Here is a 14,936-nt window from a genome sequence, read left to right on the forward strand (position 1 = left end):
ACAGCTATATCCACAAGAGTCTTGCAAACAGCTAATCTTCGGTCTATTCTCTAGTTCATAACCTGTTTGCCAATCCAGAGTCATCACCTCTCTCATACTTGGATTAAAATTTACCTCCTATGGGAGATTATTTCTGATTAACTGCATCTTGCTTAAGGATTCAACAGCTTCTATCATTCATTGGGCAGCTAAATGATCAGTGGATAGAGCACCAGGACTGGAGTCACAAAGACCTAAGGTCAAATTTGGCCTCTGATGCTTCTTAGCTATGTGACCCTGTGCAAGTCATTTAATCTTTTAACCCCAGTTTCTTCATTTGTAAAATGTGGATAATAAAAGCACCTATCTCCTAGGGTTGCTGTATCAATGAGATAATTATAAAGACCTTAGAGCAGTGTGCATGGCACAAAGTAAGCACTATAAAAATGTTAACTATTATGATATATTATTACCACCACAATACATTCTAAATAAATTCTAAACCTTGATATTAAGGAAAATATAGAAGAATTAAAAGATGAATAGAGGATATACCTTTCACAGCTATGGAGTAAACAAACTTGGAAAGGAGGTGATAATATGAGAAAATAGATCATTTCAATTATATAAAATGGAAAAGCTTTTGAATGAAAAAAATTACTTGAAACTATGATTATGGATGTAGTTGAGGGAGGAAAAGTATATTAAATATCTCTGAGAAGTGTCTGATATTCAAAATATATAGGTAATAAAAATATAACAAACCAGAGGGCATTTCCCAATAGAGAAGTAAGAAAAAGATAAGAATAAATAATTCTCAAATGAAATGAAAACTAGTAACAACCATACTTTATAATGTTCTGAATCATTAAAATTAAGAGATATGCAAATCAGAGTAACTCAAAGATTCCATATCTCACCCAGTAAACTGACAAAAACATAAAAAGTCAATGTTGGAAAGACAGGCATATCAATGAACTGCCATTGGAGCTCTGTATTAGTTAAGGAAATCAATATGGAATTATGTGATGAAAGCCACTAAAATGTCCATATATATATTCTTTGACCCAGAGATTCCAGCACAAGGCATCTGACCCCAAGGAAGTCAAGGACAAAAAGAAAAACCTCACACAAACACCAAAGTAGTATAAATACTTATAGGAAGGAGCACTTTTTGTGGTAGAAACAATTAGAAAAAAAGCAGAAGCTAAGTGACTAAGGATCATGCTTGACTACCCTACCCTTCCCACTCTGTGAGATAGAGGCAAACCAGTCTCTTTTCCTAACTCCTGATGATCAACTGGCTGTCCTCCATGCCTAGAATACATTCCAATTTTTAATCCCTCACTTCTTTATTCAGGTCAGGCACAATGTTCTACATAAAGGCCTTTCTTGATCCCAACTGCTAGTGCTCTCCCTTCCCCCTAAACTATCCTGCATTTAACTACTTTATTTATATATATATTAATTTATTTTATACCACATATTTATATCTGTATTTGTTACCTCCTTTAGAATGTAAACTCATTAGGTATTGCTTCATTTTTTGTACTTGTAATCCTAGACATAGCATAGTGCCTCACACATAGTAGGAGCCTAATAAATATTTCAAAAGAATATCAAGGCAATTAATTTTAACAAATGGGTAGGGGGCAGCTAGGTGGCACAGTGGATAGAACACCGGCCCTGGATTCAGGAGGACCTGAGTTCAAATCCGGCCTCAGACACTTAACACTTACTAGCTGTGTGACCCTGGGCAAGTCACTTAACCCCAACTGCCCCACACACAAAAAAAGTAAAAAAAAAAAAAACACAAAAAAAACAAATGGGTAAGAAGGGGGCCCAATAGTTCCATATCTTGAAAGGTAATCATCAAAAAAAATTGGCACTGGTTAAGAAATGAGAGGGAAAAGTAATTTGGCACATATACAGAAGCAATTGAGTACAGTAGCCTAGTATTTGATAAACCCAAAGATCCTAACTACTGGGGCAAAGATTCACTATTAGAGAAAAAAATCTATGGGGAAAATTGAAATGCAGTTTTACAAAAACTGGAAATAGAGTAACGCCTTATATCACATGCCAATATAAGCTCCAAATGGGAACCTAAGGGTGAGATCCTAAACAAATTAGAGAAGCAAGGAAGAAATTACCTGTCATTTCTTTCTATAGATAGAGGAAGAGGTTCACAACCAAACATGAAATTGAAAGGTTTATGGAAGGTAACATAAAACTAATGCAGCTAAAATTAGAAGAGAAGCAGGCAGATAGGAAAAAAAAAATCTTTGCATCGTTTCTCTGATGAATGTCTCATTTCTAAGATAAGCAGGGAACTAATTAAATTAAAATTTATAAAAATAAGTGTCATTTTCTACTTTATAAATAAATGGTCAGGGGCAGCTAGAAAGCACTGGCCCTGGATTCAGGAGTACCTGAGTTCAAATCCAGCCTCAGACACTTAACACTTACTAGCTGTGTGACCCTGGGCAAGTCACTTAACCCCAATTGCCTCACCCCCAAAATAATAAATAAATAAATAAATGGTCAAAGGATATAAACAGGCAATTTTGAAGGGAAGAAATGCAAGCTATCAATAGCCATATAAAAATACTCTATAACACTATTAGAGAAAAGCAAATGAAAACAATTCTGGGAGTCTAATTCATACCTAAAATATTGACAAAGCTGATAAAAAAGTTCAATGACAAATGGTAGAGGGGCTGTGGGAAAACAAGTGTATTAATGGACTGCTGGTAGGACTGTGAATTGTTGGTCTAGCCATTCTGGAAAATAATTTGGAACTAGGCTCAAAAAACTATTAAAATTTGCATATCCTTTGACCAATTAATGTTCCTAATTAGGTATAGACCCATAGACAAAAAGAAAAAGGATATCCATATGTACAAAAATATTTATAGCTATTCTTGGCAAAAAACTGGAAATGGAGAGTGCTCATCAATTGGGGGAATGGATGAAGAATTTATGGTATAAGAATGTGGATGTAATGCTATTGTACTATATGAAATGATGAAGGGGATGATTTCAGAAAAACAAAGTTTTTCTGGGAAGACAAATGAACTGATAAAAAGTAGAGTGAGTAAAACTAGGAGAACAATTTATACAATAATAACATTGTAAAGGCAAACTATTTTGAATGATTTAACTATTCTGATCAATACAATACAATACAAGATAATTCAATGCATATGATGAAAATTGCTGTCTACTTTCAGAGAAAGAACTGACAGAATCTGAATGCAGAAGCATAAATGTTTTTCACTTTATTTCACATGTATAATTGATATCACATTTCTTGCCTTCACAGTGGATGGAGAAGGGTGGGAATGAGAGAATTCAGAACTTAAAAATTTTTTTAAATGAATGTTAAAAATAATTTTTTTTTTTAAAGAAAAAGACAAGATATTTAAAAAGACTTAGGAGGGGAAGCTAGATGGAGCAGTGGATAGAGCACCGGCCCTGGAGTCAGGCGTACCTGAGTTCAAATCCGGCCTCAGACACTTAACACTTACTAGCTGTGTGACCCTGGGCAAGTCACTTAACCCCAATTGCCTCACTAAAAAAAAAAAAAAAGACTTAGGAACTATGACTGACACAATGACAAACCACAATTCCAGAGGGGTCATGATGAAACATGCTACCCACCTTCCGAGAGCATAGTGATAGACCCAGAGTATAAACTGAGACATATAGTGTGTGTGTGTGTGTGTGTGTGTGTGTGTGTGTGTGTGTGTGTGTGTGTGTGTGTGTGTGTGTGTGTGTATATGTTTGGGGGGGAGACATGGCCAATGAAGGAATTTATGGAACAGAGGTTTTGTTTTTCTTGCTTTCTCAATGGGGCTAAAGATGGGGAGAGAAGAGGATCTTCATAAAACTAAACTAAAATTTAAAAAACACTTGTTGATTTATTGAAGAACTAAACAAAATGTGGTATTATCAATGTTCTGTTAGAATAAATGAATATGATGGATGGGAAGCATGGAAAGACTTAAACAGATACAAAATGATGTAAGCAGAACTAGGAGAAAAAACACGCACAATGACTATAACAACATAAATGGGAAGAACAGCAACAACAAAATCCAAACTGAAAAACCTGAAATTATAATGACCAAGTATGGATCCAAAGAAGAGATATGAGATTATACCCACTTCCACTCCAAAGAAGCAGAGGAACATGTATGTTAAACAGTGTGTATAACAAACTTGTTGGTTAGTTTTGCTGAAAATTGGTTTCCCTTTCTCTTTTTTATTATTTATTATAGGGTATGGCTCTCTGGGAGGGATGAGGGGGAAAAGGTGGTGTTGAATTTTCCTTCTGGAGGTGAATTGAGTTAACTGTCTTTCATTCTTCATGAGAGCTAAAGTTGAACTACTATATTCTGTGGAGAAGACATTATTGAGGAGAAATTTTGAGAGAAATCTAGAAACTTGAATTGCCATCCTGACTGAGGTGAACTCAACTGAGAAAAGATAAACAATGAACTGACATTTTTTTTTTTTTTAGTGAGGCAATTGGGGTTAAGTGACTTGCCCAGGGTCACACAGCTAGTTAAGTGTTAAGTGTCTGAGGCCGGATTTGAACTCAGGTACTCCTGACTCCAGGGCCGGTGCTCTATCCACTGCGCCATCTAGCTGCCCTTGAACTGACATTTTTGAGAATTGAGTTAAATGTCATTTTGAGAGGAATTAAGTTAACTACATTCTGAAAAGAAGTGAATTTTTGGATTGTGGTTCAAAAGTTTTTAAAAAACCAGATATAGTATATGGCTAGAGAAATCTAGTCAGTAACTTCTTTCTCATGATTTTCCAGAACACAATGGAAATTCTGGCAGTGATCATCCTCACAGTCAAAACATTGTTTAAATATTACGGGTGGCTAGGTGGCGCAGTGGATAAAGCACCGGCCCTGGATTCAGGAGTACCTGAGTTCAAATTTAGCCTCATACACTTGACACTTACTAGCTGTGTAACCCTGGGCAAGTCCCTTAACCCCCATTGCCCTTAAAAGCAAACAAACAAACAAACAAACAAATAAATATTACCTACAGCTTTCGTAATTTGCTAATATTATATGGCCAGCAATCATGATGTGGTTAAGCCTATGAGTGGAGAGGAGTATTTTAGGGGAGGAGTTAGGCTGAGATTGTGATAGATGATAGATTTACTCAGCTCTAAGCTTATTATATAATGAGAAAGTTTTCACTATAAGCAATTTCTGAGGTAATTTCATACTTTTGAACTTGGTTAGAAAAAGATAAATGATAAAATAGTGAGGCAGCAGCAGACTGAGGTGCTAGTGCTTTAAATTCTCTCTTAGAGTTATGTGGAGAATATATTGGAAATGGGAGGGACAAGAAGCTGGGAACCTAATTAGGAAACTATTATAATAGTACTAGGGAGGGATGTTGAGGGCCTACATGAATTAAGCTGGTAGCCACATGAATGGAAAAAAAGAGGATGGATATGAGACATATTATGGAGATAGAATCTATTGTTATTTAATAATTTTCCAGTCATATTCAATTCTTTGTAACCCCTTTTGGGGTTTTCTTTTCTTTTTTTTTTTTTTTTTGCGGGGCAATGGGAGTTGAGTGACTTGCCCAGGGTCACACAGCTAGTAAGTGTCAAGTGTCTGAGGCCAGATTTGAACCCAGGTACTCCTGAATCCTTTATCCGCTGTGCCATCTAGCCACCCCCTGGGGTTTTCTTGGCAAAGATACTGGAGGGGTTTGCCATTTCCTTCTCTAGCTCATTTTACAGATGAGGAAACTGAGGCACACAGGCTCAAGGGACTTGCCCAGGGTAACACAGTAAGTGTCTAAGGCTGGATCTGAACTCAGAAAGATTCATCTTTCTGACTCCAGACCCAGCATTCTACACACTGAATTGAAAAGCAATGACAACTAACTCACTGGTTGTAAGGGGCGAAAGAGATTGAAGGACTAAGGATAATAATGAGGTTGTGAACTTGTGTGGTCCACAAGAATGATAATACCTTTGGCAGAAGAGAAGAGAAAAAATAGTAAGTGATAGGTTTTGGGGAAAAGATGATGAATGAATTCTCAGACTGGAGATGCAATGGGAGGAACTAAAGATCCCTAACATGATGTTAGCATATTTATTTTATGTCCCAACATTCCCCAAAAAGGAAAAAACAGGACTTTATCTCTAAAATGAATCTCAAGGGGGCAAAATGGAAAGGCTTGATCTATCCCCTTGGCCCATGAAAATGTGTGGGTATTGAGGCAGATGTGAGTTGAAAAGGGATGAGACCACAGAGTTAAATTTCTGATTTGGGTCCCCTTGGCCCAAAGTTTTCTTTTGTTGATTCATACAAAATGTAACAGGCTAACTCTAGAGAAGAAATAAGAAAACACACTACAACTTTTGATGTCTTAGGAAGGCCAGGGAAAGGGAAAAGCAGAAAACAAGAACATTTAGTAATACTTTTGGCAACATAATACTGTCAATAAGCCCACCATTTGCTCATGAGTCTTCTATGTGCTTCTTCCCCAGGATTTTGAGAATAATGCATTGTATGAAGATGCCACTTACTAGTTAGGTATATACACTTGCTTTAACTTGCTTTCTGCTTCAGCTGCCTTCAACCGCTTCTGCAAATAGAAACAGAGAGAGAAAGTGTCAGAGATACCTGTTCAAGAAAACTAGATGAATGGAAGTGTGTGTGTGTGTGTGTGTGTGTGTGTGTGTGTGTATTTTTTTTTTCCGGGCAATGAGGGTTAAGTGACTTGCCCAGGGTCACACAGCTCGTAAGTGTCAAGTGTCTGAGCCCAGATTTGAACTCAGGTCCTCCTGAATCCAGGGCCAGTGCTTTATCTACTGCACCACCTACCTGCCCCCTATTTTAAAAAATTATTTGGAAAAAAAAAGGAAAAGTAAAATATTTTACACACTCTCAATTTCTCCCTACTCTTAAGACACATACACATTTTGTACAAACTTTTTCTTTCTTTCTTTCTTTCTTTTTTTGCAGGGCAATGAAGGTTAAGTGACTTGCCCAGGGTCACACAGCTAGTAAGTCTCAAGTCTGTGAGGAGATTGAGTATGCATGAGTAACAAAAAGTGCCAAAGGTCAGAGTAATAAAAAGCCCTGGAATCAGTGACAGAACCATACCTAACACATTGTAAAAGCATCCTAAAGAGTTTCAGGGGAAGGTAATTCACAAGGTGTCAAGGGAACAGCAGTAAGCCCCCAAGGGAATTAATACTCACTTTTCACTTAAAAGAACAAATTCTTTTAAGGAAGCACAACAGATTATATATGGATGTCAAAGAGTTCTCACCTGTTGAACATATCTGTCTGTTGTTTTCCACATGTAATAATATTCAATGATGCTGGTTAAGGACTTCCATGGAAGCTGGGAACGTAGAAAGAAAGCATCTGTTATTAATCAAGGTGACAGTTGGGACAGTTATTAAGTGAATAGCATACTTTATGTAAATAGTAGCCCATGACATCAAGGTAGAAAAAAAGGAGAATCCCAGTCATTGTCCCAGAGATACTAGTTTACTGGGATACAGGACACTCATGAAGTCTAATACACTAAAAAAATGAATCTGAATTATCACATATCAGAAAGGACTTTTCAGAGGGAGAATCTGTTGTCTCCACAAGCAGCCCATTATTCTACTTTTGGACGACTCTAATTTGTTGCTAAGTTCTTCCTGAAATTAAGCCAAAATTTGCTTCTCTGAAACTCTACACCTAACTTCTGGTTCTGCCTTTTGTAATCAATAAAAAGTCTAAATCATCTTTCACTTGACAATCCTTCAAATATTCAAAAACAGCTATCGTGCCCACCTTAAGTTTTCCCTTTTCTAGGATAAACATTCTCCATTTTCTTCTATTTTTATATGACATATCTAGTAAAAGCCTTTTGCCATATTGGCTACCTTGCTCTCTCTTTTTTTTTTTTTTTTTGGTGGGGCAATGACGGTTAAGTGACTTGCCCAGGGCCACACAGCTAGTAAGTGTCAAGTGTCTTGAGTGCAGATTTGAACTGGGGTCCTCCCAAATCCAGGGGCGGTGTTTTATCCACTGCACCACATAGCTGCCCCTGGCTACCTTCCTCTTGATACTCTCCAGCTTCTACTTCTAGTTTCAGTTGGAGAAAGAGCTGGAGAAAAAAGACTTGAGATGAATAAAAAGCGTGTCCCAAATTCTACCTGAAGCTTCTATGAGAGAAAAATGAAGGAAGGGAAGCTGGATGGAATGGATCAACAGCAATCAAAGAATAAGAGAAAATACTTAAGAAGAGGCAAAGACAAGATAAGGGGGAAAAACAGGTAAGTGGAAGAAGTTAAAGGGTAAAGCAAATTATATAGCAAGAAGGATTACTAAAGACATTTTAGATGCAAGTCATGCCCAAAGGTTCAGAGGCAGCCTGTGACAGACTGTAACAAGTACCTAGGGGTAGTTAGGTGAGGGGCAGAAAGGGTGGCAATTTCTCTGTAGAGAGGCTTGAAGTTTTTAATAGAGTTTTACCATTTGAAAGGAAATTAGGTGGCTCTATAATACGTGAGACCATATTAATACAATTCACATTACGCCTACCAACAGCCTGGTATTAAGTAAAAGCCCCAAATGGGCAACTTCCCACATTAGATAAGCAATTATGGATATAATAAAGTGTGTGGAATTTGGAAAAACAGACATAAGGCAGAAACATTTAGACAATTGGTCTTGGGGATCATCTTTGTGTGCTATAGAGTGAGGTCTTAGGATTTATCATCTATGTGTTTTCTATTTTATTAGGACAAATTACTTTGCTAGTCACAAAGATACTAGACAACAGACCTGAGATATGAACTCAAATCCTCTGACTACAAATCCAGTGATCATCCCACTATATCCAATAACCCAACTGTTTTGCATCCCAGTTCTTACTGTATATAAAAGATAGATTCAACAGTTTCCTTTCTGTATAGTGCATATAGGCAGGGAAGAAATTCCCTAGAGTCTGCTTCCTAATAAAGTAGAAGCACCTGGACCCACAAAACATTTCCAAATTCTGAGTTACTGTAACATAAGGGTCAGGGAAATGCCAAGGTCAAAAAGACAAACAAGGACCTTAGAGAGCCAAAAAATATTCACTTATCAAAGATTGCAATGGGAATGTGGATAGTCATGTTGAAAACGTCATTCTTGTTATCACTAGTGTATATGTATTCATTTTACTTTTAAGCTGAAAACATTATCTGAATTCTAAACTATCTTATGACCTTTTTTTTTTTTTTAAAGTGAGGCAATTGGGGTTAAGTGACTTGCCCAGGGTCACACAGCTAGTAAGTGTCAAGTGTCTGAGGCCGGATTTGAACTCAGGTACTCCTGAATCCAGGGCCGGTGCTCTATCCACTGCACCACCTAGCTGCCCCACTTATGACCTTTTTATCTGGGTCAAATGTATAAATTCTATAGGAAGGAAACGTGGGGAAAATAAACCTCAAAATTTATATAATGACATTTATTTCTGGTTCAAAAGGGGAAGAAATTTATAAAAATATGCCTTAGAAAAGTCCATGTTATAATGAAAAAGGAATAGCATTTGAGGAGAAAATAATGGGACAACAACCTAACACTGGGGAATATGTCTAAGGGGAGATGGAACAGGAGAAGTAATGAGAGAGGGGGAGGGATGGGGAGACAGGCTGGGAGTGGGATTGAGAATGTGTTAGGAAATGTGTACACTTTCAAAAAAACTTTCAAGAATGAGAGGTTGGAAAAATCTTGAAAGACAGAGTAATGTAATAGAGCACTAAATTTGAAGTTAGAAGACTTGGATTCAAATCTTTCTTTATAGCTTTATGATCATGGGCAAGTCAAAAACTTTCAGTCTCAGTAAAATCATCTGTCATCTTAGTAAAGTCACCTGTAAAATATGTGTAGTGCTTGTACTGTTTTGAAGAAAGTGTTTTGCAAATCTAATGGTTTTCCAGAGTCTTCCACTTTCCTTTTTCATTATCATCCTGATGCTGATTAAGGGAAAACATAGCCAATTGTTTCCCCTTTTTTTGATTGTATTTGACTAGATTCCTTTCCCTATGCTTTGGCCAAATGGCAAAAATCCCTCAGTCACGCATTTACTTAATCTAAAGACAAACTGTAACCATTACTGTGAAAAGTACTTACAAAATCTTGCTGAATATCAGTGAAATCTTTTCCATATTTTTCTAGGGCTTCCTCAAAGAGATTGGCCTCTGAAGCTGACCACTCTTCCATTTCATCTCGGCAGAGAACTGGACCACCCTGAGGCACCAGAGCAGAAATGGCCTTGGAAATGTCGTAGATGTTTTTGTGCAAAGTATCCATTGCATGAAACTAAAGGAAGAGTAACAAATGAGTGTGTTCATTAGTTGGAGGATCATGTTCAAAAGGAAATTTGACTTGTAAAAGGGAGGCAGAAGGATCCTCCAATTTCTATTATTGGGGAGCCTCAAAAGACACTATGTTGTTACACAGAAATGCTGAGCTAGAAGTGACAGTGGGGAGCACCTAGTTGATGACTCTCATTTTTAAAAAATAAGGAAACTGAGACTCAGGGATAGGAAGTAGCCTGTCCAAAGTACAGTAAAAGAGATGACGAGATATCCAAAGGTTGGCCTGGAAGAGTAGCTGGGAGATTCAGAGAGAAAAAGATTTAAGCTTGATATAAAGAAAAATCCCTACCAATCTAAGCTATCCAAAATTGTAACAGATCACCCTTTAAAAGTGCTAAATTTCTAACACTTGGTCTTTGGGAAAGTCACTTGACCACATTGGGTCTCAGTTTATATATCTGTAAAATGATAAGTTAGACTGGATAACTTCTAGCTCTAGATCTATCATTAGGTATTCTGGATCAGTTACAAAATGGACTAAAGCAATGAGGGTCCAAGCTTTGAGATTCTGAGGCTGTTGTCACTTATAACAATTTTTATTCTATTATTCTATTCTATTATGAATCATGATATTAAAAGTCATTGTTGGCATTTCTATTTTGGGTCAGTTTAGTGATTCAGGCTCAATAATAAGAAAAATGTGTCTAGATACTTGGAAAACCTAAAAAAGGATTAAAAAATACAACCTCAAAATTAAAAGGCTATAAAATGTTTCTCCAATTCCCTTCTCTAGTCACCAAGTCAGGAACTCAAGAAAGTGATCCGAAAATAGCTGGAGATTAGGAATAACTTTAGAAGAAAATTTCCCTTGGAGATGGGTCTCATACTTCAAGTAATAAAACTTCACGTGAGGCTCGGGATACCCACAGGTGCACAGAGCACAGAGGTAGGCTACCCATTTTTTTAAAAAGTGAAAGTGAAGAGCAGAGGGGACAAAGGATAAGGTAGGAAAAGGAAAAGAGGGGCCCAAACACATCCCTCCCATGATGAATAGGTTCCATTTGCTTCTTCCCAATAGCATTACAACCCACACAATATCCCTAAAACACATTCAGAAAGATAGTATATTTTTAAAGGAAGTCAGGACCAAAAGACATTCCCTACCACGCAGAATTGTAAACCAAAAAGACGACCTTCTTATGAACTCCTACCAGTGACAGAAGTATAAAGTCAACAAAATGAGGTTAGACAACGATGTGAATCCAAGATAATGATAATGTTGGTGCTGAAAAGCACCTTAGTTACTGCTTAGTTCAGTTCCCTCATTTTATAGTTAAGAATGAAGCACAAAGAAAGAAATTAATTGGCTTCCTGAGGTCATATGGTACTGGTGGCAGAAGAATTTAGGTGTTCTTACTGACAGGTTAAGGCTCCATGAATTCAGACCCAAGGCAAGAACAAGAATATTGGTTTGCTTCAAGAGACGACTCATCTAAGTAAAAATTATATTACTGTCTTCCTAAAGGTCCTGTTCTTCTCCTGCCTGCCCCTTCTCCACCAAATAATCCCACAAGAAAAATAGAACTGGGTATCTGGCAGCAGCCCATCTTGTCAGAAATAGGGCCTGAATTTGGAGGAAAAGGACTTGAGTCCAAATCCCAGCTCCGAGGGTATCTAAACAAACCCACCTTGACCCAGTTTCATCAAATGTAAGATAAGGGAGTTTATACTAAGTGAACTCTAAATTCTCTGCTAGTTCTAAATCCATTATTCTATAACCTACACCTTCAACTATAATCATTTATTTGTGCATTTCTTATTTTATTTATTATGCTTATATATAAAAACAAAGTTTTATAGTCCTGCTAGGGACCCAGTACTCAGCATTTTCCCATGTGGTCAACTGAAATAGCATATTTTCAGTTTGTTTCCTTTGTGTGTAAATTGGGGATAATATTTGCACTATCTATTTTGGGGGATTATTGGAAGGAAAAAGATTTTCTTAAAGTGCTAAAATCTCTTTCCTCACAACAATCCCAAAAGTAGGTAGTATAAATATTATTCCCAATTTACATGTGAGGGAAACAAAAACTCTGAAGACACTAGTAAATACCTGAGATGGGATTATATGCCAAACTCTCCTGACTTTATATCCTGACAATATATAGTCATTTCTGTTATGATGTAATATATGCATTCCTAAAAATCAACAATGTTATATAAAATTATGCAATTAGAAATTACTGGACTTATGGGGAAAATGGAGTTAGGCACATAACACTAAAAAAATGTAATAAAATGGTTAGTGAAGGGAAGGGGGTTGGGAAAGAAAATAATATATGGCTTCTACAATATGTCAGGAACTAAGTTAAATGCTTTTACAAATATCTCACAAGATCAGTTTTATACATGTTAAATGGTTAATATATACTATAATAAATGGTGGTATCCATGGCCTTGGGCTGCTGCTTGTCCTGCATACCAAATCCAACACGACTTGGGGAGGAGAAAGTTGTTCTAGGCAAGAGGACAGCCTAGGTGGGCTCCAATTCTGGGGTCATGGTGGAAGGTTGGGGAGAGGACTAGGGTAGAACAGTCCTCCTGACATACAATAAATGTGGGGCTTTACCTTGAAATAGATCTCAAGTTTGGTTGTGGAAGTGGGAATCAGAAGGGTTGCAGCTTGGTGCAAGTTTCTGTATTCTCACCCTATTTCTTGCAAAAGAAATGGTGCATAAGCAAACACAAAATCTGCATTATGCTCAAACCATTTCCTAACATATCAATCAGGTAGGAACAAATTCATGTTTTCAAAATAAGCATTGTAACAAAACTATTATAGTCACCAACCTACTTTATCACTCAGCAACCATAATGACTTCACAATAAACAGGATCCCAGTTAAGGAATGTTCTATAACCTCTTTTTTTTTTCTTTTTTTTGCAGGGCAGTGAGGATTAAGTGACTTGCCCAGGGTCACACAGCTAGTTAAGTGTCAAGTGCCTGAGGGTGGATTTGAACTCAGGTCCTCCTGAATCCAGGGCCAGTGCTTTATCCACTGTACCACCTAGCTGCCCTCTATAACCTCTTCAGTAGAATTTAATCATACTCGGTCTTGTATTAGGTCAGGATATTATATCCCTTAAGTATATTTTCTCTCAAAAAAGCAGAAAGGTAAGGCAGGGGATGATGCTAGTGATATATTTCCTCAAAGGACTCCTATTTTCTCTCATTTCTCTGGCAGCATCCATTTGTTTTACACTGGCCTATGGAGATAACGCTACCTTCATTTATCTAGCAATATGTATACATTGAGTCCCAGCTTTAGATGTGAGCCTTATCCAGACAGTCTACAATTTTCTACCCCATTTACTAGAATAAATGGTGCTGGCACCATTCATTCATTCAAGAATCATTTCTATTCCAAATTTGCAAGGGGATATTTACAGAACTAGACAAAAAAATCATGAAATTTAGAAATCTACAATATTAAGGGAAACAATGAAAAAAGTAGGAATGAACAACGAATAGTACTTCTAGAATACCAATAATATCATAAAGTAATAATGATGAAAATTATTTGGTAGGGGCTTAAAAAAAGGAAAAAGGAAAGTAGAATAATGGAACAGAGTAGATGAAGAATAAAAAAAAACCTGAATTAATTACAGTGTGTATGATAAACTGCCATAATGTTTAGGAAAAATTCCCTATTTGAAGCTAGAAAGTAATCTAGTAGAAATTAAGTTTAGAACAACATCTTAAGCCATCTATCACAATAAACTTAAAATGGATACTGACCTGAATATTAAAAGTCATACCATTAACAAAATTACAAGGGAAAAAACAAATATTTTTCATATCTATGACTAGGAGATAAATTCTTAAATAAACGTTAGAGGTGATCACACAAATATACATACACAGAGATAATTTTGGTATATGAAATATATTTTTTATTTTAGGTTTTTTGTTGTTATTTTTTTGTGGGGCAATGAAGGTTAAGTGACAGCTAGTAAGTGTCAAGTGTGTGAGGCCAGATTTGAGAACTCAGGTCCTCCTGAATCCAGGGCCAGTGCTTTATCCACTGTGCCACCTAGCTGCCCCCTGGCATATGAAATATAAAAGCATTGGCACAAAACAAAATGCAACCAAGGTAAGAAAAGTGATCAAGTAGGGAAAAAGTATCAAATATTTTTGATATCCAAAATATATAGAACACTAATGAAAACAGAAATCAAAAGTTATCCCCACAATAAGGAATCTGAGGACATGGACAAATAACTCTCAAAAGAATTGCAAATTGCTAAAATAAAAATCAACCCCCCCCCCAAAAAAACCCTACATGAAAGAATGCTCCAAAGCATTAATGATAATAAAATAAATAATATTAATAAGTAATTTAAAAATTGAGGGCTTCACTTCACACTTAGTAACTTAACAAAGATAATAAAGATGGAAGCAGTCACTTGATGATGATGAGATTGCTAAAACAGGCGCACCAAAGCACTGTTGGTGGAGTTGCAAATTAATTCAACCATATAGGAAAGCAATTTGGAATTAAGTGAACAGAGTAATTAAAATGTCCATACCAACTCACT

At 36.7% G+C, this 14,936-nt stretch overlaps 1 protein-coding gene across 1 annotated transcript in view; it reads right to left on the reverse strand.

The window, feature by feature from the left end:
* The window catches only part of MTA1 (metastasis associated 1), a 243,921-nt gene that overhangs the window by 45,986 nt on the left and 182,999 nt on the right, over nt 1–14,936 (reverse strand). Inside the window, 3 exon segments of the mRNA XM_043982423.1 lie at nt 6,556–6,614; nt 7,305–7,379; nt 10,151–10,339. Of these exon segments, the coding sequence (XP_043838358.1) occupies nt 6,556–6,614; nt 7,305–7,379; nt 10,151–10,339 (323 nt within the window).

This window comes from Dromiciops gliroides, chromosome 2 (genome assembly GCF_019393635.1).
Source record: "Dromiciops gliroides isolate mDroGli1 chromosome 2, mDroGli1.pri, whole genome shotgun sequence".
Taxonomy (NCBI): domain Eukaryota; kingdom Metazoa; phylum Chordata; class Mammalia; order Microbiotheria; family Microbiotheriidae; genus Dromiciops; species Dromiciops gliroides.